The sequence below is a fragment of the Lynx canadensis genome, chromosome E3 (genome assembly GCF_007474595.2).
Source record: "Lynx canadensis isolate LIC74 chromosome E3, mLynCan4.pri.v2, whole genome shotgun sequence".
NCBI classification, from domain to species: Eukaryota; Metazoa; Chordata; class Mammalia; order Carnivora; family Felidae; genus Lynx; species Lynx canadensis.
This window is the reverse complement of record NC_044318.1, coordinates 11,850,368-11,878,221: the sequence shown is the minus strand read 5'-3', so window position 1 is coordinate 11,878,221 and position 27,854 is coordinate 11,850,368. Positions and strand designations below refer to the sequence as shown.

The 27,854-nt window shown below is 44.8% G+C and overlaps 1 protein-coding gene across 1 annotated transcript in view; it reads right to left on the bottom strand.

The window, feature by feature from the left end:
• Positions 1 to 50: 50 nt before the first annotated feature.
• Positions 51 to 27,854, bottom strand: part of ERCC4 (ERCC excision repair 4, endonuclease catalytic subunit) — a 30,841-nt gene continuing 3,037 nt past the window's right edge. Inside the window, exons 3-11 of the mRNA XM_030300554.1 lie at positions 22,937 to 23,132; positions 21,354 to 21,561; positions 18,148 to 18,328; positions 16,789 to 16,917; positions 15,510 to 15,620; positions 12,500 to 13,097; positions 10,096 to 10,188; positions 4,204 to 4,316; positions 51 to 1,961 (exon numbers count right to left, since the gene is read on the bottom strand). Of these exons, the coding sequence (XP_030156414.1) occupies positions 1,228 to 1,961; positions 4,204 to 4,316; positions 10,096 to 10,188; positions 12,500 to 13,097; positions 15,510 to 15,620; positions 16,789 to 16,917; positions 18,148 to 18,328; positions 21,354 to 21,561; positions 22,937 to 23,132 (2,363 nt within the window). The 3' untranslated portion in view covers positions 51 to 1,227. The remainder of the gene's footprint in view (positions 1,962 to 4,203; positions 4,317 to 10,095; positions 10,189 to 12,499; positions 13,098 to 15,509; positions 15,621 to 16,788; positions 16,918 to 18,147; positions 18,329 to 21,353; positions 21,562 to 22,936; positions 23,133 to 27,854) is intronic.

Here is a 27,854-nt window from a genome sequence, read left to right as displayed (position 1 = left end):
CTGTCTACGTCCGCATCAGCTCTTGAGGTAGAAAATTTACTACTCGTTACTAGATGTGTGAATAATACTTTAGTAAAGCCGAAATAGAAAAGTTTAAAAACTGCACAAAGATGCTATGAATGTCCTGTATGTGCACCTCAGTAAAAAGCTAACCTAACTCAATCGGAAGGTTTGAGAAGGAGATGGCTTTGTGAATTTTTAAGTGTGTAAATTTCTCTAGAATTCTTAGATATTCTATGCGCTGATCTTCCATTTACTTGTACTTCTTTCATCTCCACTCCAAGAAGGAAAACCCAATCTTAAAGACTCGGGGGGCCACCCGTTTGCTTGTCCCTGAGTCCTCACACAGACGCCAGCGAGCACGCTGGCCCAGGGACACGAAGCGGGGAGCAGAGGGTGGGCTGACGCTGCGTGTGGAGAGGATCTGGCGCTGGTGGTCTCAGGCGTGTGGGAAGAAGCTTGGGGGGGAAGAGGAAGTCTTAAGAGACTCTAACGAGCCCTTTGGGCTTAGAGATCTCTGAGATTCAGGAGGTGAGATGTCTGCACAACGGCGCGTCCTCAGCGCTCCTTCACCATCAAATTCTGGAAACAGGGAACAATTCATCTCACGTTTAAAAGCTGCTGGCTTTGCACAATCGAGTTCTGGTACGCGTCACACACATTCGGGGGATGAGGAACCAGCTAGTTTCACGGGGCGCCATCTTACGTCTTACGTCAGTACGAGGAAGTCCCCATGGGTTTTTCTTAAAGGGGGAAGCGCGCATTTGCGGAAAAGAGGGTGAGAACTGGCAAGGAATGGCAGACAAGGTTCCTTCTCGGCGTTCCGGGGGCCCGTCCTGAACAAAGAGGGCAGGGACATGATGGTGTGTCTTATCGGCCTGCGTGGGAAACATAAATTGCTGCTTGCGTCAAGAGCGGCCTCCTATAAGCCCCCACATTCTGCCTCGCCCGATTCTGACTCCTGACCGAAGAGCGGGACACGCTGCCTCTGGCCCTGACGGCGCAGGGAGGGAGGCGGGCCGGCATGGGAAGGTTAAAATCAGTGCCTAAACACAAAGTCCAGAGGGGCATCTGGGCTTGTGGTCCGCTGACCCCAGAAGCGGACTGCGCAGTCGTTAGGTGCTGAAGTGAGCGGAATTCTGAGCTCGTGATTCATCTCGGTCTGTTCATTCCGGTACAGGGTGGCTGGAAATCACAGTCACGGGATAAGAAAACGGCCGCCCTCGTTCACTTTCTCATTTTGCCTTTACACACAAACTCGGCATAAGGGGTGTGGATGAAGTCATAGAGCTGCTTCGCGTTCGAGGCGTTGCCCAAAATACCCGCCAGCTTGTCTTGCGACAGGCTCGCCAGCTCTGCGATGTTCTTGACGTGGTGCATCAAGGCGCGACAGTTTTTGGCATTTACCCCTGGCATTTTCAACAAGAAGTCCTGGGGACCCGGATTATACTTTTCTGACTCCGGGAGGGTTTCCGAATCCGCCGTGACGGCCATGGCCGTGGCCGCGTCGGGCTGCGGCTTGTTCTGTTTCAGCTCCTCGAACAGCTCGGCGGTGGCGTGGGGGGAGGGGCACCAGAGAAGCCGGAGTCTGGGGAAGTGAAGCGTGAGGAGGGTGAGCTTGGAACTGACGTCATTGCCGGAGATCTCCTGGTGGAAGGCACCTCGGGAAGTGAGAGAGAAGGGCTTGCTGGGGTCGAACTCGATCAGGAGCACTGGGCGCTTGTAGTAGCGGGACATGGAGATACACTGGCCGTAGAGGCGGCCGTTGTTTAAAGAGCCAATCAAATCACTGATGCTCTTGCGCTCCACGCACATTTCTGGAGTCAGAATGTAGTCTCCGACCTCCAGCGTCACCGGTTCAATGTCAATGCCCCGACGGTGGATCAGGGATGGGAGTTCGCTGCGAAACTCACGCATATCCACAACTATACTTTGCTGTGTACCGTTCTGCTCCTGGCCACCTGTTAACAAAAGGTGGCACGGTAAGTGATGTCACTGAGGAAGAACTCTCAAGGACGAAGCAGAACAACTAAAGTTTAAAATCTGGGTTGCTGCTGCTAACCTCGGATCCGCTGTCCATGCTTATTCCTCCTTTTTCTCTATTTTCAGAAAGGTCTGTTTACAGAGTCACTAAAGGCGATTTTCTCTTAAACTGAACAGAGTTAAAAGGAAAAGTCACAAATGACTCCCGAACACCAGCGTTCACTGTTGCCTTCTCTCTGCCCCTCTAAGAACGGTCCCTGATGGTTGCACACGGCCCCACTCTACTCCTGATTCCCACGGCAGAGTCCGGCACATACTAGATGCCTAAAAAGGCTCGCTGAGTAAACTGCCTTATAAGCTGCTGTGAGAACCTTTGGAGCTGTTAGTGCTTGTACCAGTGAGTCCGGAGGTGGGAAAATGGAAGAAGGTGGGAAAAACCGTAAGCCGGTAGATCAGAACTTCTCACACTTGAATGTGCACAGAACAGCCTGGGAGCAAGTTAAAGGCAGTTCTGTGTTCAGAGGGTCTGGGGTAGGGCCCAAGACACCGTGTTTCTAATGAGATCGCAGGTGGGTGCTAAGGATGCTGGCTGAAGGACTACACCCGGAAGGACCAGGGGCTGCTGTAGGCAGAATGGTGGCCCCTTTAAGATGCCCGCATCCTAATCCCAGGAATGTGTAAATATATTACTTCACGTGACAAAGGGGACTTTGCAAATGTGACTAAATTAAGGATCTCAAGAATGGGAGATTATTCTGGATTACCCAGGCCCACCTCAAGGGTCCTTACAAGTGAAACAGGGAAGCAGGAATGTCAGGGTCAGAGGCGCTGTCTTTGAAGGTGGAGGAAGGGCCAGGAGCCAAGGAGCACAGGTGCCTCTAGAAGGTGGAAAAGGCAAGGAGATGGGGTCTCCCCTGGAGCCTGTGGGAGGGGCACAGCTGGCTTATACCTTGGTTTTAGCCCAGTGAAACCCATTCGGCCTCCAGAATTTGAAGAAAATAATCATAAGATAATAAATATATATGTTTCGGGGCACCTGGGTGGCTCAGTCAGTTAAGCGTCTGACTTCGGCACAGGTCATGATCTCACAGTTTAGGGGTTTGAGCCCCGCATTGGGCTCTGTGCTGACGGCTCAGAGCCTGGGCCCTGCTTCCGATTCTGTGTCTCCCTCTCTCTCTGCAACACGCCCCCACTTGTGCGCTCTCTCTCCCTCTCTCAAAAATAAATAAACATTCAAAAAAATGTATACTGTTTCAAGCCACTGGATTTGTGGCAGGTTGTTATGGCAGCTGGAGGGCCTGGAGGACTGAACTCAGAAGGACGGACTTCTGTAAACGGCGTTCTGCGTGGCGTCTACGTGCTCAAATCTCACTTCCTTCGTATAGCTGATGTTCGGTAGTTCTGCATGAAATGTCAGCAGCCTATCTGAGTCAACGAGAATCTTCTTCAAAAAAGACATAGATGCTCTGAGGCCAGGTTTCCCAAAGTAGGGTCCCGGGATCACTCCTATCAGGAGGCCCTGAGAGGCCGATCCCATTCCAGACTCACTGAGTCAGAATTTCCATGGAGGGGGGCCTGTGGGTCCGCAGCTTTGACAAGCCTCTGAGGGAGGTTATTCCCGAGGACCCTGACGTCTGGAGTCCTGCTGCTCTAACCGATCTCGCTCTGGACGCTAGGTCAACTCAGTCATATTGCTTTCCTCATGCCACCTGGCTGGCAGCAGCCACCGCCAGGGGGAAATGGGGACTTGGGGAGGGGGACAGGGTTATTCCTGGGTCACACCGCACTCGGAATTCAGCAGCTTTTGCTGGCATGCCACAGCGCAGACCGCAATGAGGGCACCACACACCCGGGATCTGGAGACGTGCCAAGAAGCAACACGTGGACACAGGAAGAGAAGTGGGGATGTGCCCCACACAGCTCCTGCCTACCTGTGAGGTAAACCGGCTTCTCTGGGTGAAGGTAAGAACCTAATTGCCACTTGTACAGGTTCCTTGAGTTCTGTATCTCAACCAATCACATTTGCGAGCAATGCCGGGGCGTGACGGATTCCGAGGTTGGGGCGCCTGGAGCACAGCCCCCTTATTTTACAGATGAGCAGCCAACGGCCCGGGAGGGACACATGGTTAGCGAATGTCAGCGCGGGCACCGGGAGAAGCTCTGGAAACCCACAGCCTCCTTTACAGGCGACGGGGGTGCCCAGCAAAGGGCAGGACTCACCTGCTTTCCGTGTGTCAGTGGGCGAGCCTGTGGATGCGGAGCCTCTCACCAGGTCCAGGTTCCCCTCATCTCTCCCTTCCCTCCCTTCAGGCACAACCATGCTAGCCTTCTCCCTGGGGCGGAAGATATTTTAAACATTTGTTTCAACTAATTTCAAAATTCCAGATTTTAAATTTCCATACATTATAAGAAAACGATCTGCGTGACTATAGTGGCAAAGAGAACACAAGAAATATGTTAGACCAGCAAGCACAGTAAATACACACAGATGAACGACGGGCAAAGGAAGGAGAAAAGAGTTTCTTGTTGGGTGCTACTTCTGATCTTCTGGAGTCACAAAATCTGTTGTTTAGTTTCCATTCTGTGCGTCCTTCAAGCACTTTGACACATGAAATAAGCATGCAAAAATGCCACAGAGAGATGGAGACTTTTTATAAAAATGTGCTAATGCGTTTCTGAGCGTTAAAAATAATGCAAGCCACTTATATTCCAATACTTTCAGAGTAAATCATAGGTAGAAATGTTAAAAATCAGTGATTAAGAAAATGAAAGCACAGATGATACAACTTTGATTTAAAAAAAAAACAGGTGGGAGCCCCATTAAATACTTGGAATTTTACAAGACAATCCAGAGTAATACAAATTTCCAACAGAGATTCAACACAAAGATCGACGTCTCAGGTGAGACAACAGAGCAGCACGGATTCATTCACTCGTGCATTTGCTGAAAAACCTTTCCGGAGTGCTCCTCCCTGCTGTGCTAGGTGGTTCGGATTTAAATATGGTTACACAACAAATCCTGTCTTCGAGGTAGCTCAGTATCTCACAGCTGGTTGACGGACAGGACCAAACTATCATAACTAAGGTTTGTGGTCGGGAACTACAATCCTCAATGACCAAAGAAAGAGTGGACCAGGTTTGCTACAGTCGTATTTTTCAGAACCAATGAAGTTGGTTATAGTCAATTCATAAGCCAGCAAGCGCTGTGTGTCTGACTGGTGCCGGGAACGGCAGAAAGGATGCACAAAGCCGGGTCTCCTCCCTCGTAGAAACAGAGTCGAGAAAACAGAGCAAGGGTGACACAACAGCGGCACTGACCAACGGCGGTCACAGAGCACGGCGTAAGGTGAAACAGAAGGGGGATATTTAGTAATCACTAATAATTTCAGGAAGGGGTGAAGCAACAAAGATTTTCCAGTTAAAGGAAATAAAACCAGATGGACCAATTTTGCGACCAACTCTGGATAAGTGATGTTTTAGCCACTACGAGATACCACCAAAGAACAAATTACTATTTTAAATCCTATATATACCCTTTGAAACAATATACAAAGTTATTATTAGTACAACATTTTATAGCTAAATGGCCCAAGGGGGCGGCCACAGTACCAGTTCCATTTTTCCTATTTTTCTCAAAATCAGTGTCCACCGTGGCCCTGCTGAAATCGGCTTGGCATTGGCCGTGGCCCCAACAGCCACTCATTACGGATCCGTGACACCCACTAGACTCTAGTTGAGGACAAAGAGCAATCTATTCAGAAAAAGAATTGCTCGTTGACTTCTTTTTCTTTAACATTTGGGATTAATATTAGGGATTTTTTTTTTCTTTATTTCCACTTACTTTACTGGTTACGCTACATATCACACATGGGGGCATCCCAATTTTCTGATTAATTTGTAGTCTGTGAGCGGCATAGTGGGTTAGCGTACGAACCTGTATTTTGTGGAATCTGAAACCACTCATTGGCTGTGTGGTCTCAGGCAAGTAGTTTAATGGCTCTGTGCCTCAATTTCATCTGTAAAATGGGGACAATAATAAAACCTACCCTAAAAGAGGCACGTTAGGAGGATTATCCAATACATGTAAAGTACTCAGAATAGCGCTTGGCATATAAAAAGCATTATAAAAGGTTAGTTGTTATTATAATTCTACTTTTCTTATAATGTGGTAAGTTCACCCCTTAATTATCCATGATAATGCTAAAACACTGGAGATTTGCCTTCAAAGGATTCCACGAGGGTTTCAATGAATAAAACAGCCAGTTTACCGTGAAATGTTGTACAGCATAACAGCAAATGGAATCTGAGAAAAGATAAGCTCCTGAAATGAAGCCTGGATTGGGAGGAAAATCAGAAGTCTCCCTCAAATGAACAGAAATCTGCCATAATTATAAACATTCACTCCTTCGCCTTCAACATTTAGCATGATTACCCAAGTTCCATATGACAGAGAGAAAATAATTACAAGTGCAGACCCCTCTTCCCACTTAATCTAAAGTACTGAGGTTCCTTATTTTTACTTCAGCATCTTTAATGATATTTGAATAGCTTGTATAACGTGATGATGTAGGGAGGAGGTGCTGAACCGTAAGTCTCTTCCAACGGGCACGCATGCTGGCCTTCATGCTAACTCACTTTGGGATCACGAGCTATTCAAATAACCTCACCCCCGCCTTTGCAAAGCGGTGACCTCTCCAAACTATGTCTACTCGGAACGTTACGGCCAATCTTTCTACCCGGGGAGCGTTTTATTATCAATACTTAGGAGTGCCATTTTTTTTTTTCTCCTGTCATTGGTAACCCACTGATCTTGCCCAGACAAGCCATCTGTTCACTGCCAGTTTGCGGGATTCATTCCTTTCTGGTTGTTTTAAATAGTAGCACTGCTTTTATTCTTACGACATCACCCACGGAGGTCCTGGCAAAAGCACATTGTCTTTTTCTCACATTAAATTTCTCAGTACGGGCTCAGTGCAAATGCTCTTTCAGCACCACACCTCATATATATTTTCCTTTTCAAAACAAACACTTCTCAAATTCCCCAAGTTTTCTGGGAAAGTAAATATCTTGAGAGTCTAGATGGTGTAACTTCCTGATTGCTGTGTAATATGGGAAGATCTAACTTCCAATAAGTAGACAACCACCATTGAGTTAGGAGATTAGGCTGGACCACAGATAAAATTACATTAAACTCTGATATGGAAATGATCATGTAGACGGAAAGGCAGGGGACAGTCCGTATTCCAGATTCTGCCGGCTGGTTTCTAGGACGTGCCAGGCTTACCCACAGCTTATCACCGAGCCCTTTGATGTGGAGGCTCGCTCCAAAATACGAATGGCCCGGGGTCCCCAGCAGCTTGCTACAATCTACTAAAAGGACTCTTTTCTAGATGAGGTTCCCCGATGTGTTCGACAAGAGGCAGCCTGGAGCACAAAACCTCACCCGCTCAGGCCTTCTCCCCCCCACATCCCACCAGGCTCCTTTGGCTACGCCGCTGCAGGAAAGGCCCAGTCTCCCGAGGACTGGCCCTTGACCAGCTTCTGGGAGTTGAGCTCTGAACCCTTGCAATCGTCTGCCTCATCAAGGGTTTTGCACGCCAGAGGCCTGGGGCCACCTGGCCCCGGTCTGATCAGATGCTTTATGCTAACTTGATGTGGCGTAAATACCTGCTTTTGCTCTGGGGGGCTGGAGAACTATAATCACGATGGGTACTCTGTGCTCACGTGACTGACCCCCGGTAAAAACTCGGGGCCCCAAGGCTCTGGTCAGCTTCCCCGTTGACAACCCTTAGCACGTGCTGTCACTCACCGCAGCTGGGAGGATGAAGCACATCTGTGTGACTCCACGGGGAGAGGACACCTGGGGGCTTCCGCCTGGTTTTTCCTGGACTGTGCCGAATGGGTTCTTACCCTCTGCTAATTTTAATCTGTATCCTTTTGCTGTAATAAACCATGACTGGGAGTACACCAGTGTTTTCTGGCTCTCGTGGGTCCTTCGGGTCGATCCCCGAATCTGAGGAGGGTCTCGCGGACCTTCACACGAACGCCAGTAACCTAATCTGAATGGTCTTAGCTCTAAGTGCTCATTTGGGACTTGGTGACCATCAACCAGAGCACGGTTGGGCAGAGGACGTTTTAAGAAGAGCGAAGGAACAGTGAGGAGGTACCGACCCACATCTAGTAGCACCAGCTCCGGTTGCATCTGCAAATCTCTGAAATCTGTTCCCTTCTCCTCGTCAGCCTAATCTTGGCTACCACCTTTTCTCCTGACTCGCTTCTCTGTTCCATCCCTTCCCCAGTTTGATGCCAGAGAGCGCCTCTAAAAATAGACTTCCCACTTAGAACGCTTCGGTGCTGTCTCACTGCCTCCACAGTCACGTTCTCGATCCTCACCAGGGCTTCCTGTATCTCGGCGCCTTCACGCACACTCCTCTCTGCCCTGTCGACTTAGCACCTAGGGCACATTCTTCACGCGTCGGCTTACGCGTCACCTCTCCAACGAAGCCACCCGTTGTCCCCACACCGGGCCTGGTCTCTCTGGCACCCACTACCACACCCTGTTCTTTCACCACTGTGGCCGGGCTCCATACAGGTCCACTTAGTGTAATATTCATGGTCACTTAACGCTCGTCTTTTCCACCAGAGGATGAGCTCGAGCAGCGCAGGGACTTCTGGCACTGCTGTGACTACAGCATGTTCCTAGTGGCACAGGGCTTGGCACCTCAGAGATGCCCGGTACATGTCTGTTGGCGGTTTTGAGTCGTGGGGGAGAGAGGGTCTAGAAGGCACAGAAGAAACGCTAAAAGCTTTGGACAGGAAGAGGCAGCCTGTTGAATACCTGGTTGGTTACCACGCTTTCTGAAATATTTTGCCAAAAAACATAAGCACACGCATATAAACCATCCCACAGAGCCTGTTAATAGAAAATACTTTCATAGGCTGAAAGGACTGGCCAGAAGCTGGAAGAATCCACGGCCAAGGCATACCGTACTCACAGAGGATTTGGCGGGGGGGAAGGGTACTGCCCATGTAACGAGCTGAGCCCCTCCACAGGGACCCAGCGGCACGGATTCAGTAAGCACCCGTTTCCAAGAAAGCATGCCCCGGAGGAAGTGGGGTATGGGGACATTTTACATGTATACTGAGAGCCCACAGCCAGTGTTAGAGGAAGGCTGTCCATTGTGAAATTCTGTGGGGAGCCCTGGTGGGCTGACAGCCAGTGACAATGATTTCCGCCCTCTCGTTGCCCCTGATACACTGCCAATGTCTGAGGCTTGGACGATTGGTCAGTCCAAGCCACGGTCTCCTCCACTCTAGCCTTTTCTCTAGCTCAGCTCGAGGATGCCCCGTCCAGCCCCTGCCCTGGCTTTTGAGGCCCCTCAGAGATCATGTGGCCCATCTTCCCTCACCAAGCTGCCACCTCCTGGACAGCATCCCCTGGTGCGAGGTTATCAGATTTCCCCAGGACCTAGGGGGGTAAAAGGTAGCTGACCGGTTTGTGCGTACCTCACTTAGAACATCTGCCTTATGTTACACAGAAGAGCATTTTCGATTTAGATTCGGCACGCTGCCAGACGCTCGTCCTAAAACTCATACACGAATGTTTGGGTAAACGTCACACCGTCAAAAAAAATGTCTTCCTGGGGTGATTCTACCTCTGGTGATCTGAAGTGACTGGGTTGTAAAAGCATTTCCCGGCCAAAGGGAAGGCAGTCACCCACCCCAGACCATGGAAATTTTACAAGGAGGAACTAAGTCATCACTCCAAGGCAAAGGAGAAATCTCGTGCATGGGGGTATGGGAAATTTAAGAACGTTATTTCTTAGGAAAGTAGTCGGTCGAGCTGTATTTTTGGTGTTTTGCGTCGCATGTCTTTACAAGCAGAGAAGCAGATCTCTCCACGTTTCCAATATTCTGTCAAACCATCGAAAGGCAACCCGAGACGGGGGAGAAAGAAGAAAGGTGCACGTACCCCAGGGATGAAGCGGACCACAGGTTTATCTTGACGCGATCCTCCCAGGGTCTCCCCCTCTCCATCCCTCCTGAGGGCGATTATGCTATGCCTCCACTCAGAGAAGCCCCTAGACCTTGAAAGTTTCCATGTATTATTACCTTATGAGTTTTTCAAAAGCTTCCTTTTCTTTCCGCAAAGCAGTGAGATAGCGCTGTTCCTCTGTTGAGCCTCCGTATATAAGAAAGTAAACCCTGCCAGTTAAAACAGAACTCTTTTAGGCTGTAAAAACATAATTTTTAATCCCTAAAAGGAAGAGCACAGCACAGCGTTTGAAATCAGCAACCTAGAGGGCTGCAATAATAAATATTTGACCAAGAATAAAAGGTTCCATTAATCACACACCTAAAAACGAAGCTGCCTAAACCCCCACCTGTTAAAAGTCTCATTACCACATTTTTCTGCCCTCTTCACAGAAAGGAGGAACAGAGTTTAGGTAAACACTGAAATATAACTAGAGGGAGAGAGTAAGTGTTGCCTCAGAAGTATAAACAAATCAGAAAACACAGAATCTCAGCGGCTTCTCTTTTGTCACTTTTCTCTTTACCTCTCTGCCAAACGATAATTTGAAAAGCTGGCTGCTAGTTATAAAACGCAGCTTGTGAAAGTTCATGCCAGCGAGAAATAAACACATGAAATCTATATGACCTTTATCTTCCTTCTCGGTTCTTTTTTACCCATGGCTTAACAGAACCGTGTCAGTGCACGTTTTATATAAACGCATGGGCATGGAAGACATATGGATGCTATCAGCCTCAAGACAATAATTCGATATATTATTTTCTCTTAGGAAGGGCAGCTTTCCTATCTTGTTTGTTGCTAAGAGGCTGAATTAAGCACCTTGTCTGTCCTCCTTCTTCACCTTTTACTGGAGGTTTTCAGCCCTCAACTTTTCTTCCAGATGTCATACTCCTAGGTTATCTTTCTTTGAAGTGTAGACCGCTCAAAAACAAAAAAACATACAAAAAAAAAAAAAAAAACATTGGACAATGAGTCCAGAGACCTCAGCTGTCCCCCAGAAGTGCAACAGGGCCACGGGCAAGTAACTCATCACTTCTGGGCCTCAGTTTCCCACTGATGGAGACAGCAGTGGAACGCCAAGGTCCCTTCCAATTCTTACATTTTGTTTTCAAATATCACACTGTTCCATTCTCAGGCAACAGACAACTTTACAGCGAACAAGCTATCTACACAGGTGATCAATAGCAAAGTATGAAAAATCTACCAGCCTATAATTATTTGACCAGCTTCGTCCAATCTCTTCATCCTGTGTTATTTCTGACCCACCTGCTCCATTCATCTCTGCTCGGGAAGGTTGTGTCAGTTAAGCCGCTAGGAAGGTTTCTTTTGGCTCTGTTTTTGGTTCAGACTGAGTTCAGGATATTAATTTTGCTGTTTATTTCCTTCAGATAATTGGAGGGCCAGAACACTATATTCTTTGAGAGGCATCGTTTTCTCAATCTGATATTTCTCTAGATTTTTTTTAGCTGCTAATTCTTGAAACTCAAGAAAACTTGGTACAATAACTCCTCAAACACTTTCATTTTATGTGGATGTAACTTAGAGTCACTTCAAATTTATAAGGATGACCTTTCAGAAGATCGAAATTACGGAGGTGAGTCATAACTACAGTAATTTTTGGTGGAGGTTATGATATTATAGATTTTCTGGCCTTGTTCAGATCCAGCACCCCAGAAGCTACAACCAATGCATAAGGCACACAGTACGGAACAGCAGGGCAGTAAGTAATGGGAATACAAATCATTCCCTAGATTTGTTGTGCTGCTAGACATCTGACACACTTCATATGCAAACTTCCTAGATTGGTCAGAAAGCAAAAGAAGGTTTCATAAACTCCACCCACCCATCATGACAACAGAATGTTAAAGACAATCCATGTGTAGCTGGTGCGGTGTCTGTGTTAAAGCCTGAAGAATTGTGAGATTGGAGCCTTTCAGAAACAGTTCAACGGATGGAATATTACTTGGCCACGAAAAAGAATGAAATCTTGCCACTGCCACAACGTGGATGGACCTCAAGGGCAGTGTGCTAGGCGAAATAAGCCAGACAGAGAAAGACAAATAAATACCATATGATTTCACTTATAAGTGGAATCTAAAAAGAAACAAAACAAATGAACAAACAACAACAGAGAGAGAGAGAGAGCGAACACAGTGATGGTTGCCAGAGGAGGTGTGGGGAGAATGGGCAGAATGGGCGACGGGGATGAAGAGGTACAAACTTATAAAATAAATAAGCCGCGGGATGAAAAGTACAGCATTGGGAATATAGGCGATGATATCATAACACACTTATCATGGTGAGCATTTTAGAACGTATATAATTGCCCAATCACTGTGTTGTACGCCTGAAACTAATCGAATAGGTCAAGCTATACTTCAATAACAAAGATATACATACATATATATATATATATATATATATATATATATATATGCGCATCAAAAAAGAGAGAGGAAAGAGCTCATGTTCTTTATAACTTGCCTCAGAGGCTTCCCGGGCCTACTCGCCCGGTAAATCTCAAGCTGGCGAACAAACGTTAGCTCGGCGTCGTACAGAACCACGTATCTGGGTTCCACCTCGTGCAGCACCCTTGTCAGAGCGTAGGGGTCACTGCAGCCCAAGAGAGGGTGGATGATGGTGAGCGGGTCTTTCAGTATTCCATAAGCGGCATCGGATGACAAGTTTAAGTCAAATTCCTCGTGCTTGATTTCTTCTAAGGAACTGTCTGGGCTACTGCCCTTGTCTCCAGGACAGCCTTCCTTGGCATCCCCTTCCTCTTCCGGTTCTTCAGGCTTTCCTATCATCTGTGTTAAAGTTAACCGCCGCTTCTTCTTCTTGAGAGTCCTTTCTTTGGGGGCAGCCCTCTGTTTGCTGTGGGGGTCTTTAGGCCTTTTGTGAGATTTCGCCATTCTCTTTGCACTGTCCTCATTTCTAAATTGCACCCACACGTCCTCAGCTTTGCTGTCCCTCTCAAAGGTCTTCCTGTAGAGCCTCAACAAGAAGGCCTCTGCTCCGATCGTGATATACTCTCTCAGCTGGGAACATGTTCGCTCATCACTTGCACAAATCAGTACCTGACCTAAAATTACCAAACAGTGCAATGTTACCATTACCTCACGTGTCCCCCACCGCCACCACACCCCCGTTCTCTGTCCGCCTGCTCGCCTCCTCCCCTGACAAAGAAAACACATCTTACCCCTTGGCGCATTTACAATTTGTTTAAAAAGGGTCTCAGATGCTTATCAAATGCTTTCCCTCTCTGACAGGATTAGTGAAATCTTTTGAGTAAAGTTGAAGCCAGAAACATTTAGTCTTAGGAAAGCCTAGCCGTGGTATAATGGAGGCTTTACAGAAGCTCTTTTTAATTAATAATTTTCCAGAGGATTTTATATGCCAAAATAAATTCCAAATGGATTACTGAGTCAAATGTTAAATATTAAATCATTAAAAAAAAAAAGGCAACTACTCTCCATCTCTGTGGATGGAGATGATTTTCTAGGCTTAAAAACAGTGGAAGATATCTCAGACAAGACTGATATCTATAATCTGAGAGGGACTCTATATAAGAAAAAAACTGTGCATTAAGAAAGCTAAAGACAGAAAAACGACTTTACAAAACAACTATCATAAATGATAGTATCTTTAATATATAAAAAGCCAATACAAACCGAGGACATACCCTAATTTGGCCAAGGAAAAGAAAGACAATTCACCAAAGAGGAAAAAGCATTAAGAAAACATTGAGCTTGGGGCGCCTGGGTGGCTCAGTCGGTTACAAGTCCGACTTCAGCTCAGGTCATGATCTTATAGCTCATGAGTTCGAGCCCCACATTGGGCTCTGTGCTGACAGTTCAGAGCCTGGAGCCTGCTTCCGATTCTGTGTCTCCCTCTCTCTGACCCTTTCATGCTTGTGCTCTGTTTCTCTCTCTCAAAAATAAATAAACATTAAAAAACATTTTTGACATTAAAAAAAGAAAACATTGAGCTTAGCAAACACCAAATTTCAAATGAACATTTTCTCCAAATTAATAAAATTGTTACACATATGTATGTATATACACACACGAATATATGATCTCCAGTCACTGCTAAGTGAAAAAGAGATGAGCTCTTACATTGCTAGAAGAAATGAAAACTCATAAAAATTTCATGTAAGTCAAATGTGGTAATATGTCTCAAGAACGTTATCATTTGACTTGCTAATTATATATCCAGAAATTACATTGCACTGTGACCTTAACAATGTGAAACAGAAAATACAGAAAAGAAAACCTGGAGGAAATACACCAATGTGGCTTCTAGACATAATTTTTTTCCTTTCTCTTTTTTCTTGGTACTTTTCAATTTTCCTAAGGGAGCAGGCATGACTTGGAGTCTTAAATCAAAGTACCATACGTTCTCAGATAATATCACCAGCGTATTTACTCATATAAGAATTATGTGCTTGCCTTTACTGATTCATAGGAGTTCAAAGTCTCAATAGACTAAAGAAAAATCTAGTTTTTTTAAACATCTGGTTTTGGGGCGCCTGGGGGCTCAGTCGGTTAAGTGTCTGACTTTGGCTCAGTCATGATCTCACGGTTTGTGGGCTCGAACCCCACGTCAGGCTCTGTGCTGACAGCTCGGAGCCTGGAGCCTGTTTCAGATTCTGTGTCTCCCCCTCTCTCTGTCCCTCCCCTGCTTGTGCTCTGCCTCTGTCTCTCTCTCCAAAATAAATAAACATTAAAAAAAAAAGTAAATATCTGGTTTTACTTAAAAAAAAATTTTAGCGGGTTTGGTCTACGATGCTAATCTACTAGTATACTCATGCTTGAAGAGAGGGGCCCTAAAATCTGGAATTTTTTTTTTCAGGGCCACGTCAGTGTTGATCCATAGAACAGTTGAGACGTCTTTGGAAAGACACTTGCTGAGAATATAAAACAAGCTCATTAGCTTTCTCCTCGGGGGATTCTAGATTGAAATCGTGGTGAATGTGTATGTGGAGATTAGCTGCATCTTTAAATAGAAGTCCTGAGAAGTCAACCAGCCCAGCAAGACAGCCTGCTTTCTACAAGTATGCAAGGATTCAACCAGGAGAAAATCACATCAAACGAACAGAAAGGAGGCTGCCACTAGGATTTCCGTGTTCATCTGGCACTTATTCTTTTACGTCTGATAAGCAAAATAACAGTAAGTTACTTTTTTTGTTTTTAATTTTTTTTTTAACGTTTATTTTTGAGACAGAGAGAGACAGAGCATGAATGGGGGAGGGGCAGAGAGAGAGGGAGACACAGAACCGGAAGCAGGCTCCAGGCTCTGGGCCATCAGCCCAGAGCCCGACGCGGGGCTCCAACTCACGGACTGCGAGATCATGACCTGAGCTGAAGTCGGACGCTTAACCGACTGAGCCACCCAGGCGCCCCAATAACAGTAAGTTACTTTTAAAGGACTAATAACGAAGACTCATTTGCTCCATTTTGAAAGCAAACGTCTTCTTCTCTTTTTTTCCTACCTGGACCCCCAAGGGCTTCACTCTCCTTATTTTCCGCCTCAATTTCTTTCAGTACTTCGGTCAGAGCTTCCCACTTCGGGTTGCTTTCTAGCACCAATTCCTTTTTTGTTTCTGTATGGGAATAAAAGGATAACCTCATTCTCCAGGGTAGTATTCACCTGTAAAGTGTTCCACAGGCTTTCAAAACAACACAACACAGACAACACAAGTGTCATTCCAAAAGCTTGTTCTTGTGAGCTTCCTTCCTGATGCCAGATAGAAACTACTTTCTTGAAAAAGGTCTCTTTAAGGTCTAAATAGAAGATATTTGAAACCAACATTAACAGAGGTTTCATAGTGGGGCGCCTGAGTGGCTCAGTCGGTTGAGCGTCCGCTCTTGGTTTCGGCTCAGGTCATGATCTCACGGATCATGGGTTTGAGCTCACATCAGACTCTGTGCTTACAGCATGGAGGCTGCCTGGGATTCTCTCTCTCCCTCTTTCTCTGCCTCTCTCTGGCTTGCACACATGCTCTCTCTTAAAATAAATAAATGAACTTTAATTTAAAGGAAAGAGAGGTTTCATAGTGCCTTGAGAGAAAGTTACATGTACGTCATGAATTTCAGATGATTCTGTATTAGTTGTCAACCGTGATACTATATATAAGCTGCTACATAAAACGAAAGAATTAGTACAGAGGAAGAGTATTTATTATTTCTAATCCGCATGACTTTCACATTCCTGAAAATGGAATACAAGGAGACCACAATCAAACATTTCTGTAAGTACCTAAACACATCACTAATGTATTTAAGTTTTGAACTAGACCTTTGAACTAGGCAGAAAGTCAGCATCAATCCTATCCCATGCTTTAAAAAACCAATGATATTTGTCATACCCACTAGATAAGTATTGGAATAAACCTATTCTCGCCTCATTCTGGTATATTTATTTTTGTACAGCTAAAAGGAATGTTAAATATTGTTAAGACTGTAAGTGCCAAAAGTAGTTATTATTCTGAAGTAAAAAAAAAAAAATATCAATCAATAGTTCTTATATAGCAGTAAAAACACTCTTGACTGATATTTGGCACTTGTTATCCGGAATCCTCTAACAACGGATTCTAGGACTTGCCACGCTGGATACTTTCAACTTATGTTACACATAACACGCCTTTAACATACAGGCACGCATTCTTCACACAGCTGAAGGAGACTGAGGATTACACGTTGACTTGGTAAGAATTTTCACACCAAATACTTAAATAAGAGACACAGTTAAAGATGAAGCCTACAGGATACCTTGCACTTGTTCAATTTCCGTTTTTTCAGACACTTTGCCTTTTTTGTTCATTTTGGCATCTGGAAGATGATAAACCCTTGCTCGAGCATTAACAAACATCGAGGTGCTGGAGTCAAGAAAGAGCCAACCTAATATGAAAAGTTAAAAAAAAAAAAAAAAGGCCTTCAATTTGGGATGAATTTTAAAGACTCTCTGATGGTCACATGCCCTATCTATACAACTGCCTGCCATCGTGTTCTCTGAACCGTACCTTCTCCCTTACTGAGGCCTCACTGTTTGATTAGGCCAGTGGGCTTTCAAAGTGTGGCCTACTGACCTCTGGGGGCCACCAAAATGTTTTCAGGGAGTCTGGACCTCAAAACTATTCTCAGATGAGTAATAATTCCTTATTTGGTTTTTTCCCCACTGTGTTGACATTTCTGGTAATGGTGCAAAAGCATTGGGGGGTAACACTGCTGGGCGCCTGAGCGTCATCAAGGCGGTGGAACCAAAGAGTACTAGTGGTCAATGTGTTCTTCACTGCTGTGCATTCGTAGCTTATTACTTAATGTCCCTGATGAAGCAATAAAAACTATTAATTGTAAGGGCGCTTGGGGGGCTCAGTTGGTGGAGTGTCTGACTCCTTCTTTCTGTTCAGGTCATGATCTTGAGGTTGTGGGACTGAGCCCTGCATCAGGCTCTGTGCTGAACATGGAGCCCGCTTAATATCCTTTCTCCCTCCCTCCCTCTCTCTCTGCCTCTGCCCCTTTTTCCTGCCTGCTTGCTCTCTCTCAAATAAAACAAAATAATTTTTAAAAGTTAAAAACATTACTAATGGTAGTAAATCTTGGCCTCAGAGGACAACGGACCCCATTTTGAAAATCAACGGTCTAGTCAAACAGTGACAGAGGTCACATTAGTGGGGCAGATGTGGCTGGTAGAAAAACAAGACGGTAGTCAACTGTTTAAGTATGTTTCTCTACAAATCTCTTCAGTCTTCAGCACTCTAGCTGATGAAACCCTAAACTCCCTTGCTGTTTCTTAGGAGAAAATGAATTTGAAGTTCTTAACAACTAAACTTCCAGAACACAACCTATTTCTAAGTTGGGGACTGCCTGTAATATACAGAGTCTTTTCTAGAAATAAAATTGCCCGGAATGGATATGAATATTTATTATTATACAGAACAGAAGTTCAGTAGGCGGAAACATTAGCTATCAATAAAACCTACATCCTTATGCTATGAACATAAAACGTAATTTGAAAGCTTAGTATACCGTGTAGTTGAATATAGCACTCCCCACATCTGATTCCCCAACAAAATCTGACACTTTATTCAAATCAGCTCCCATAATAATATTAGCATTTTTATCTCCCACCTGAATTCTGACCAAAAGCCTTCTCTGTCGCTCTCAGAGATTCCAGAAGATTAAGGAATGTGATACAATCATACTGAGAGAGATACTGCAGCAAAGTTCGTAATATCTTCAAATCCTGAACCAAGGACTTAGTCTTGGCTCCAAGCTGGTGCCACAAGGGATCCAGATAATGGCGGATCATCTAAAACAAGAATACAGTTTAGTATGGCTAAAAATATATTCGATATAGCTATTATTTTTTTATTTATTATTTGAGAGAGAGAGCGAGCGAGCGTGGGAGCAGGGGAGAGGCAGAGAGAGGGAGAAAGGGAATTTCACACAGGCTCCACGCTGTCAGTGCTGAGCCTGATGTGGGGCTTGAACTCATCAACCATGAGCTCATGACCTGAGCCAAATTCAGACGCTTAACTGACTGAGCTACCCAGGTGTCCCCAATCATTTGTTTTCATGAAATATCAAAGCTTACAGCTTAGACCCACCCAGTTTCAGCCCAGTTTGGCTGTGACCCTATCCTGGATACATAAAGATGTGGGATCCAGCTGAACAGGGAACAGAGGGCACATACCAGGGAAACTACATGATATCAAATTAAATAACGACGTACCTTAACTTTGTGGTGTAAGTGATTTGCTTGGGTTCCCCCCCCCCATGTGATTCATGGATGGAAAAGGATTTGTTAAATTAACAAGGGACTACATTTGAATATTTTCTGGGATCCTAAAGTGTTGCCTATAATGAAGGCTAGCTTTGGCATGTACTATGTAGGTATCTACGTATCCACTGCTACGTATATACACGTCCTTCACAAACTGATTCCTTTTTTTTTTTTTTTTTTACTGTTTGTTTATTTTTGAGAGAGAGACAAGAGTGCGAGCAGGGGAGGGGCAGAGAGAGAGGGAGACACAGAATCTGAAGAAGTCTCCAGGCTCTGAGATGTCAGCACAGAGACCGACACAGGGCTCGAATCCACGAACAGCGAAATCATGACCTGAGCTGAAGTCGGACTCTTAACCGACTGAACTACCCAGGCGCCCCACAAACTATTTCTTAACTAAAAAGGATAATACCTGTAGCATGCTATGGAAGGAGTATCACTACACGGCACCTTACCCAACAAATTCATACTCAGAAGGAGTATCTGGGTGACCATATAATTTACCGTCCAATCTGGGGCTCTTATGAAAATGAAATTATATTATTAATAATCACTCCGGGACAACAGACAGATCCTAGAACTATCCTAGACAAACTGGGACATATAACTGCATGCCTGCTTTGTAAAATAATCTACAAAAGTTAAATTTTCTGGCCACCTGGGCAGCTCAGGCAGTTGAGCATCCGACTATCGATTGCTGCAGGGTTGTGGGATCAAGCCACGCTCAGTGTGGAACCTGCTTAGGATTGCCCCTTCCCCACCCCCCCGCCCCGCCCCTCTCATTCATGCTCTCGCTCTCTCTCCTATTCTTTTTTTAATGTTTATTTTTGAGAAAGACAGAGACAGAATGCGAGCGGGTTAGGGGCGGAGAGAGAGGGAGACACAGAATCCAAAGCAGGCTCCAGGCTCTGAGCTGTCAGCACAGAGTCCCACACGGGGCTCGAACCCATGAACCGTGAGATCATGACCTGAGCCAAAGTCGGACGCTCAACCAACTGAGCCACCCAGGTGCCCCTCTCTCTCTCTCTTAAACAAATGTTAATTTTCTGGGGCGCCTGGGTGGTTCAGTTGGTTAAGCATCCCACTTCGGCTCGGGTCATGATCTCACGGTTCGTGGGTTTGAGCCCCGAGTCAGTCTCTGTGCTGACAGCTTGGAGCCTGGAGCCTGCTTCGGATTCTGTGTCTCCCTCTCTCTCTGCCCCTCCCCTGCTCATGTTCTGTCTTTCTCTGTCTCTCTAAATAAATAAATAAATAAATAAATAAGTGTTAAAAAAATTAAATAAAAAATAAAAAAATTTTACAAATGTTAATTTTCTAACAAGATGAGAGTCATGTCTGCATTTACATCTGGTTGCTGAAAGAATACCCAAAATAATACTTTGACCTTTACCAGGGAATGAGAAACAGAAACTTAGTACAAAACCTATCAGGTTATATTTTGTTTTTTAATAAGGACACACACATTCTATTAAAAGAATGGGAAGGGTTTTTTTGTGGTTTTTCTTTGTGGCTTCACATGCACTACACTGTAAGAACAGAGGAACAAAACATAATGTAATTAGTTTTATGTATCATTATTTCAATAGAAGCACTTTCTGGAAGAATCAGAGATATGAGGAGTTAAATTTTTCCTTTTAAATAATCACTGTGAATTATTTCCAGTGACACACAGATGCATTCAAAGCTTAAAAGACAGGAACTTGTTCCACCAAAATATAGAAAAAAAGAAAAAAAAGCTGCCAGGAATTTTTTTAAAAGTCAGCGTTTTCTGGATCTACAATTCAATTTTAGACATTTACGCATCTGTATTAATATTCATCTACAATAGAAAACATCAGTTAGAATAAAAGTTCCTTGAACTAAAAGTCTTAACATTTTCTCAACTGAAAACGTAATTTTAGGACACAGCAAGGTTCACATTCCTCAGTAATGAAAACTCGTCCCAATTATTTTTATTCCAAACAGAAGATCATAAATTATGAAAGCATTCTCATGTAAAACTCTTCTATCTGTAGATATCCAAATGCTGTCATTTCAGAGCAAAAAGGTTATTTTTCCTTCTCTTAATTATACTTGAAATACAAGATAATCACTGTATAACGGCAAAAATAAAGAGTTGTGCTTACAGGTCAATCCATGTATTCTACTACAAATTATTACTCTCCAGTAAACCAAACAGGTTGTACTTAAATCACCTCCAGATTAGTTTTAAAATAACAGCAATTTCTGGGGCGCCTGGGCGGCTCAGTCAGTTAAGCGTCCGACTTTGGCTCAGGTCATGATCTCGCGGTTTGTGAGTTCGAGCCCCGCACTAGGCTCTTTGCTGACGGCTCAGAGCCTGGAGCCTGCTTCGGGTTCTGTGTCTCCCTCCCTCTGTGCCCCTCCCCTGCTCACACTCTGTCTCTCTGTCTTTCTCAAAAATGCATATAAAAAAAATTAAAAAAAAATAACAGCAATATCCTATTGAGGACACTGCAATTAGCAAAAGAACTTGGATTCTTTAAAGCTGTAACCTAACACACTGCTCTTACAAGGAAAAGAGGCAGAGTACCTTGTCAAACGGTTTTCCAATAGCATTTTCTAAAGACAAATCTTCAACTTCGAGCGATGGGTTGTGGCATTTCAGTTCTTTCAGACACGCATTTAGGATGTCCAGGATGGCAGTCTGTATGGCGAGCATGGCAGGCGTCATAGAAACGTGAATTTCTACAACTTCAGGTTTGTGCTGTTCTAAGAATGAGTTTACTGCTACATGGAACCTGAAGAGACAAATCGTTTCCAAACGTTTTCTCCGAGACCAGAAATAACACGGCTCTCAGTTTTTGCTCTCACAGGGTTTTTGGAAATGCAACTAAGACACAAACCAGACAGACAGCAAAATGACAATGTTTTCAGAAGTACTTTTAATCTCAACGAAAGGATGCATTCGTTGAATAAGGCGGGGGGTCAGCAAAAATATGGTCTGGGCCCAAACCAGTGCCTGGTTTTTTTTTTTTTTTAATGTTTATTTATTTTTGAGAGAGAGGGAGAGAGAGACAGAGCACAAGCAGGGGAGGGGCAGAGAGAGGGGGAGACACAGAATCCGAGGCAGGCTCCAGGCTCTGAGCCATCAGCAGAGCCCGACGTGGGGCTGGAAACCATGAACCATGAGATCATGACCTGAGCCAAAGTCAGATGCTCAACCGAGTGAAGCCACCCAGGCACCCCGTTTTTGTTGTTTTTTTTTTTCATTGCCTGTTTTTAGAAATAGTGTTATTGGAACACAGCCGTGCCCAGTGTTTATGTATTGTCTATGGCTGCTTTCCTGATGTAACAGCAGACTGGAAGCATCGTCACAAACCACCTGGCCTGCAAAGCCCAAAATACTTACTATCAGGCCCCTCACAGAAAAAGCATGCCTATCCTTGAGACAGCATAATCAAGAAAGGCAAAAGACCCTGGCAATTACTTTCAAATGCCATGTAGTGTAACCAAAATACGTATCAGCATAGGTGCGAGATGTTTGAACATTGGAACCTTCCGGGTTTTCCTAGACATTTACAGGAATTCTTCAAAAATCTTTACGCTTTGGGGCCCCTGAGTGGCTCAGTCAGTTAAGTGTCCGACTTCCGCTCAGGTCATGATCTCACGGTTCATGAGTTGGAGCTCCGCGTCAGGCTCTGTGTTGACCTCTTGGAGCCTGGAGCCTGCTTCGGATTCTGTGTCTCCCTCTCTCTGCCCCTTCCCTGCTCGTGCTCCATCTCTCAAAAACAAATAAACGTTAAACAAAATTAATAAAACAATCTTTGTGCCTTATTCCCCGACGGGTAATTTTCAGAGGGAGTTTAGTTCTCCTAAACCTGTTATATACCTTAGGCTCTAGATTCCCTGGGGGTTTCGCTAAACGTAGAAGAGGCAATAAAGTGGCTGCCCTTGGATGGATGTGACGGGCTACCAGAAAAGGAAATATCAAATCTGTCTCTCCTTTTAAAATAATCACAAATGAGGTAACCATATGTTTCTATTTGATGCACTTGGTATGGACCCGGCTATCGTATGTCAAGTGCAATTCCTATAAATTTTACATCACTTTCAAGTGCACGCTTAAGTCGTAGTGGATTCTCTCACAGAAATCTGTCACATAAGGCTATTTACCTTGGCCACAGATACAGCTTCCCTACGAAAAGATTTCGCATCACTCTTTCCACGTGACAAAAACCAGTGTCAAAGGCGACAGCATTGTCTGTGAAAGCTTTAATAAAACCACGCTTGTTTTTCTGGCGAAACAGACGCAAGATGAATGCTTCTTGACAAGACTCGATTATCCTGTGCGCTCTATACACCAAGATGCCTGGGAGGAGATAATAATTTAGATTACAGAACAGACAAGGAAGTTCATGCTCGTTTTCATTCACTGATTTTACCACATTTCTCTTGAGCACGGGTGGTGTGCTCGTCTGGGCCCGAGATACAGCAGTGAACACACAGATGGCAATCTGTGTCCTTGCGGTACTTACGATACACAATATAAACAAAGAGACGATTTAGTAAGTTGTACAGCGATAAGGGCTGGGGAGGAAAAAAGGAATCCGAGGAGGAGGAGAGGGAGTGTGTGTGAGAGGTGATGGGGGGCAACTTTAGGCAGGGTCGCCTCGTTGAGGCTCTATCTGGGCCAAGGCTAGATGGAAAAGAGGAGGTGAGCCTTGTAACCACGTGCACCAAGACCGTTCCAGGATGAGGGGACAGTAAGAGCAAAGGCCCTGGGGTGGGGTGTGTCTGGCACGGCGGTGGAAGAGTTTCTGAAAGCAAAGTGCCTCACTGACTCTCCTTTCATATGTGAACCAGATGTGGACTACAGAAAAGAGGGCCATTTCACAAGTCTGGGTAACATCTGTACCACCTACTAGAATAATTCAATTTTTGGAATCAGAGGATATTCAACTGAGAGATAAACTAGTCCATTAAAATAAAGACCTTTAATGAATGTATTTACTACATCTGGGTTTGGGGGTGCTGTGATTAGGACACTTCTGAGATCACAAAAACAAGGAAATTATTATACGTTTCCTTATTTATAAAATGAGAGCACTGACCAGTTAATCTTTCTTTTGTGTGTATAATACATCCACGAGACATGACACATATATGCCATTTTGATGCAGTGTGATTAGCGAGAAATTAGGAAGACGTAGGACATAAGAGTGCACGGATGTCATTTCTGAATCAAAAACTCAATTATTCTGTGATGATTCTTAGTCTTTGAGACCGACATCAAGCCAATTACCTTACATAAAAATTTGTCATAAATGTGCTTATGTGTTTTTGTACCAGTTCCCATGACTCCTAGCATCTGGGAAATGACATTAATAGTGATTTATGACCCCTTTTAGTAGTTCAGGAGGCTCAATTCAGATTCTGCTCTTTTGGCGTTTAAATTTTGGACTGAGGTGGAGAGAGCTACCATCTATTCTAATTCTAGCTAAGCACACTATTTTTCAGATGTGCTAAAAATCAGTAAGTGTTATTTAGGAATTTACAGACAAAGGGTTTTCAATAACTGCAATACATGTACATAACAAATTTACAACTCAGAAAAGATCCTGGACTTAAGACGCTGGGCTTTTCCAAGTACTTTACTGGGCTACACTTTGCTGGCCTAGACTGAAATATTATATAAGGTTGAAGTGATAAAGGTGGGCTTCTAAAGGAAAGATGGGCCTCAATTTAAGACAATGTTCTGCTCCACTCACCTGGTGGCTCAGTTGGGTAAGCGTCTGACTCGTGATCTCAGCTCAGGTCATGATCTCACGGTTTCGGTTCGTGAGATCGAGCCCCGTGAGATCCTGCCCAGAGCCTGCTTAGGATTCTCTCTCTTCTCCCTCTCTACCCCTCCCCCGCTCGTGCACGTGTGCACACATGTTCTCCCTTCTCTCAAAATAAATAAATAAACAAACATTAAAAAAAGAAAAAAGAAAGAAAATGTTGTGTTCCAAAAGGCTGTCATTCTTTTGGCACCCAGATGGAAGAAGAGAATACTCGATCCCGGGCACTGGGGTCAGGTACTTTTGCAGACTTATTCATTTAATCCTCAGAATTCTATGATGTAGGTATTATTATGAGATCAGGAGAGGCAAACAGGTTGATCAAAGTCATCTGCCAAGTAATGGGAGGCTAAAGGTCCCAAACCATGTGTGCCTGAAGACAAAGCCTGGTTTCTCCTAAGTGACACCCCCTGAGGACTCCCCACCACCCCCGACACACCGTTTGAAAAACCAGCAACAAGAAAACACGAGCAGGTGTACTTCTGGGGGCAACTGCGGTCTCACCAAAGCCTCCTTACATTTCATTCTGATGCTCCCACAACAGTTCGTATCTCATCCTGTACTGCGAGTACTGCTTTCCACCTGCCTCCTCCACGACACCGCTTGAGGACAAGGACATCACAACAAGCATTCATCAGAGAATGCTTGACTGTGTGCTGAGCATGAAGCTAAGAATTTTACAAACATGATCTCATTTCACCCGTGTGCTACGCCTAAGAGGAGGCACTGTTACAGTCTCCCATTTATGGGTGAGTAAACGGAGTCCTGATGACATTAAGGAACGTGCCAGGGGTCACAACTTTGGTACACGGGGGAGGCGGGGTCAAACCCAGAGGGAGCCTAGCTCAAGAGTTCACCAGTCTCTCGTTCATCTGTCTCCAGGACCTACCACATCTCTACCAAACAAAGGACCCTTAGGACACTAAATGTTTGTTGAGTAAACAGAAAACTGGATTATAGCCCTGGGCGCACGAACCTAACATGTAACGTGGGAGGGTTTTTTTAAGTGTCCCGTGGAAAGCGTGTTCTGAGTTCTGTTTGGGGAGGTCAGGAGCCGTTTTAGCAATGAAAGCCTCCTGTCCTGTCTCCTGCCAGTACAACCAGGGTCGCTATCTACACAGTTCTCTCTGCACCGGGGAGCTGCGTTTGGCAGGGACCCTTGGGTGGGGTATGGTGGCGGATACCACGAGTAGCAATGGCAGTGGCGGAGGTGGGGGGGGGAAGGGGTCAAAGTGTCATTGCCAGCCTGGCGGGAGCGGGGCGGGGGGGGGGGGGAATGATCCCTTGGGGAGCAGAATCGGGCGGGGTTCTTGTCTGGCATTGATTCACCTTCCATGCAGCGAAGCGGCGGCAGCAGCAGCGCCACCTTCATTATTGGCTGCTGATCAGATATGGGCCGGGAATTTTGCGCTTTTATTTAGGAACTACCTATAAGCTATAATTTGGAGGTTTCTTTGATTCATCCCGCTCTCTGCCTAAGTAGGTTGAACGGTTACTAAAAGTCAGAGCAATACTGACATCTAGTGGTAGTTCCAGTACACTGCCCCCATTTTATCCACTTAAAAAACAAAGCAATATAAAACTAAGCTGAGAAGAAAGCAGCAAACAGTGAAAGACTTTACGATGCATCAGAATTTCTGGTTATGAAAAGCCAATGCTTTTTTTTTCTTTGCTATTATTTATCATTTAGTATGTACCACGCACTATACTGAGCCGTTTATTTTTACTCACTTAATCCTTAAGATAACTCTAGGAGGTGCTCTTTTTCTCAATTTAAGAAATGAACCCACAACTATATGGCCAACTCATTTTCGACAAAGCAGGAAAGAAAAATGGAAAAAAGTCTCTTTAACAAGTGGTGCTGGGGGCGCCTGGGTGGCGCAGTCGGTTAAGCGTCCGACTGCAGCCAGGTCACGATCTCGCGGTCCGGGAGTTCGAGCCCCGCGTCAGGCTCTGGGCTGATAGCTCAGAGCCTGGAGCCTGTTTCCGATTCTGTGTCTCCCTCTCTCTCTGCCCCTCCCCCGTTCATGCTCTGTCTCTCTCTGTCCCAAAAAAAATAAATAAACGTTGGAAAAAAAAAATTAAAAAAAAAAAAAGTGGTGCTGGGAAAACTGGACAGCGACAAGCAGAAGGATGAACCAGACCACTTTCCTACACCATACACAAAAATAAACTCAAAATGGATCAAAGATCTAAATGTGAGACAAGACACCATCAAAATCCTAGAGAACACAGGCAGCAACCTCTCTGACCTTGGCCGGAGCAACTTCTTACTAGATATGTTGCTGGAGGCAAAGGAAACAAAAGCAAAAATGAACTATTGGGACCTCATCAAGATAAAAAGCTTCTGCACAGCAAAGGAAACAGTCAACAAAACTAAAAGGCAGCCTACAGAATGGGAGAAGATATTCACAAAAGACATATCTGATAAAGGGCTGGCATCCAAAATCTACAAAGAACTTCTCAAACTCAACACCCAAAAAATAAATAACCCAGTGAAGAAATGGGCTGAAGACACGAATAGATACTTTTCCAAAGAAGACATCCAGATGGCCAATAGACACATGAAAAGATGCTCAACATCACTCATCATCAGGGAAATAGAAATCAAAACCATGATGAGATAATACCTCATACCTGTCAGAGTGGCTAAGATTAACAACACAAGAAACAGCAGGTGTTGGTGAGGATGCGGAGAAAGAGGATCTCTTTTGCATTGTTGGTGGGAATGAAAACTGGTGCAGCCACTCTGGAAAACAGTATGGAGTTTCCTCAAGAAACTAAAAATAAAACGACCCTACAATCCAGCAATTGTACCATTAGGTATTTACCCAAAGGATACAAAAATACAGATTGGAAGGGGTACGTGCACCTGATGTTTACAGCATTATCAACAGTAGCCAAATTATGGAAAGAGCCCAAGTGCCCATCAACTGGTGAATGGATACAGAAGATGTGGTGTATCTATCTATACGATGTAATATTACTTAGTCATCGAAAAGAATGACCCCTTCCCATTTGCAATGATGTGGATGGAGCTAGAGTGTATTATGCTAAGTCAATCAGAGGAAGACAAATACCATAGGATTTCACTCATGTGTGGAAATTCAAGAAACGAAACAGATGAACACGTGGGAAGTGGGCGGAGAGAAGAGAGGGAGACAAGCCATTCTTAACGACAGGGAACTGAGGGTTGACTGAGGGAGGGGGTGGGGGATGGGCTAGATAGGGGATGGGTACTAAGGAGGGCA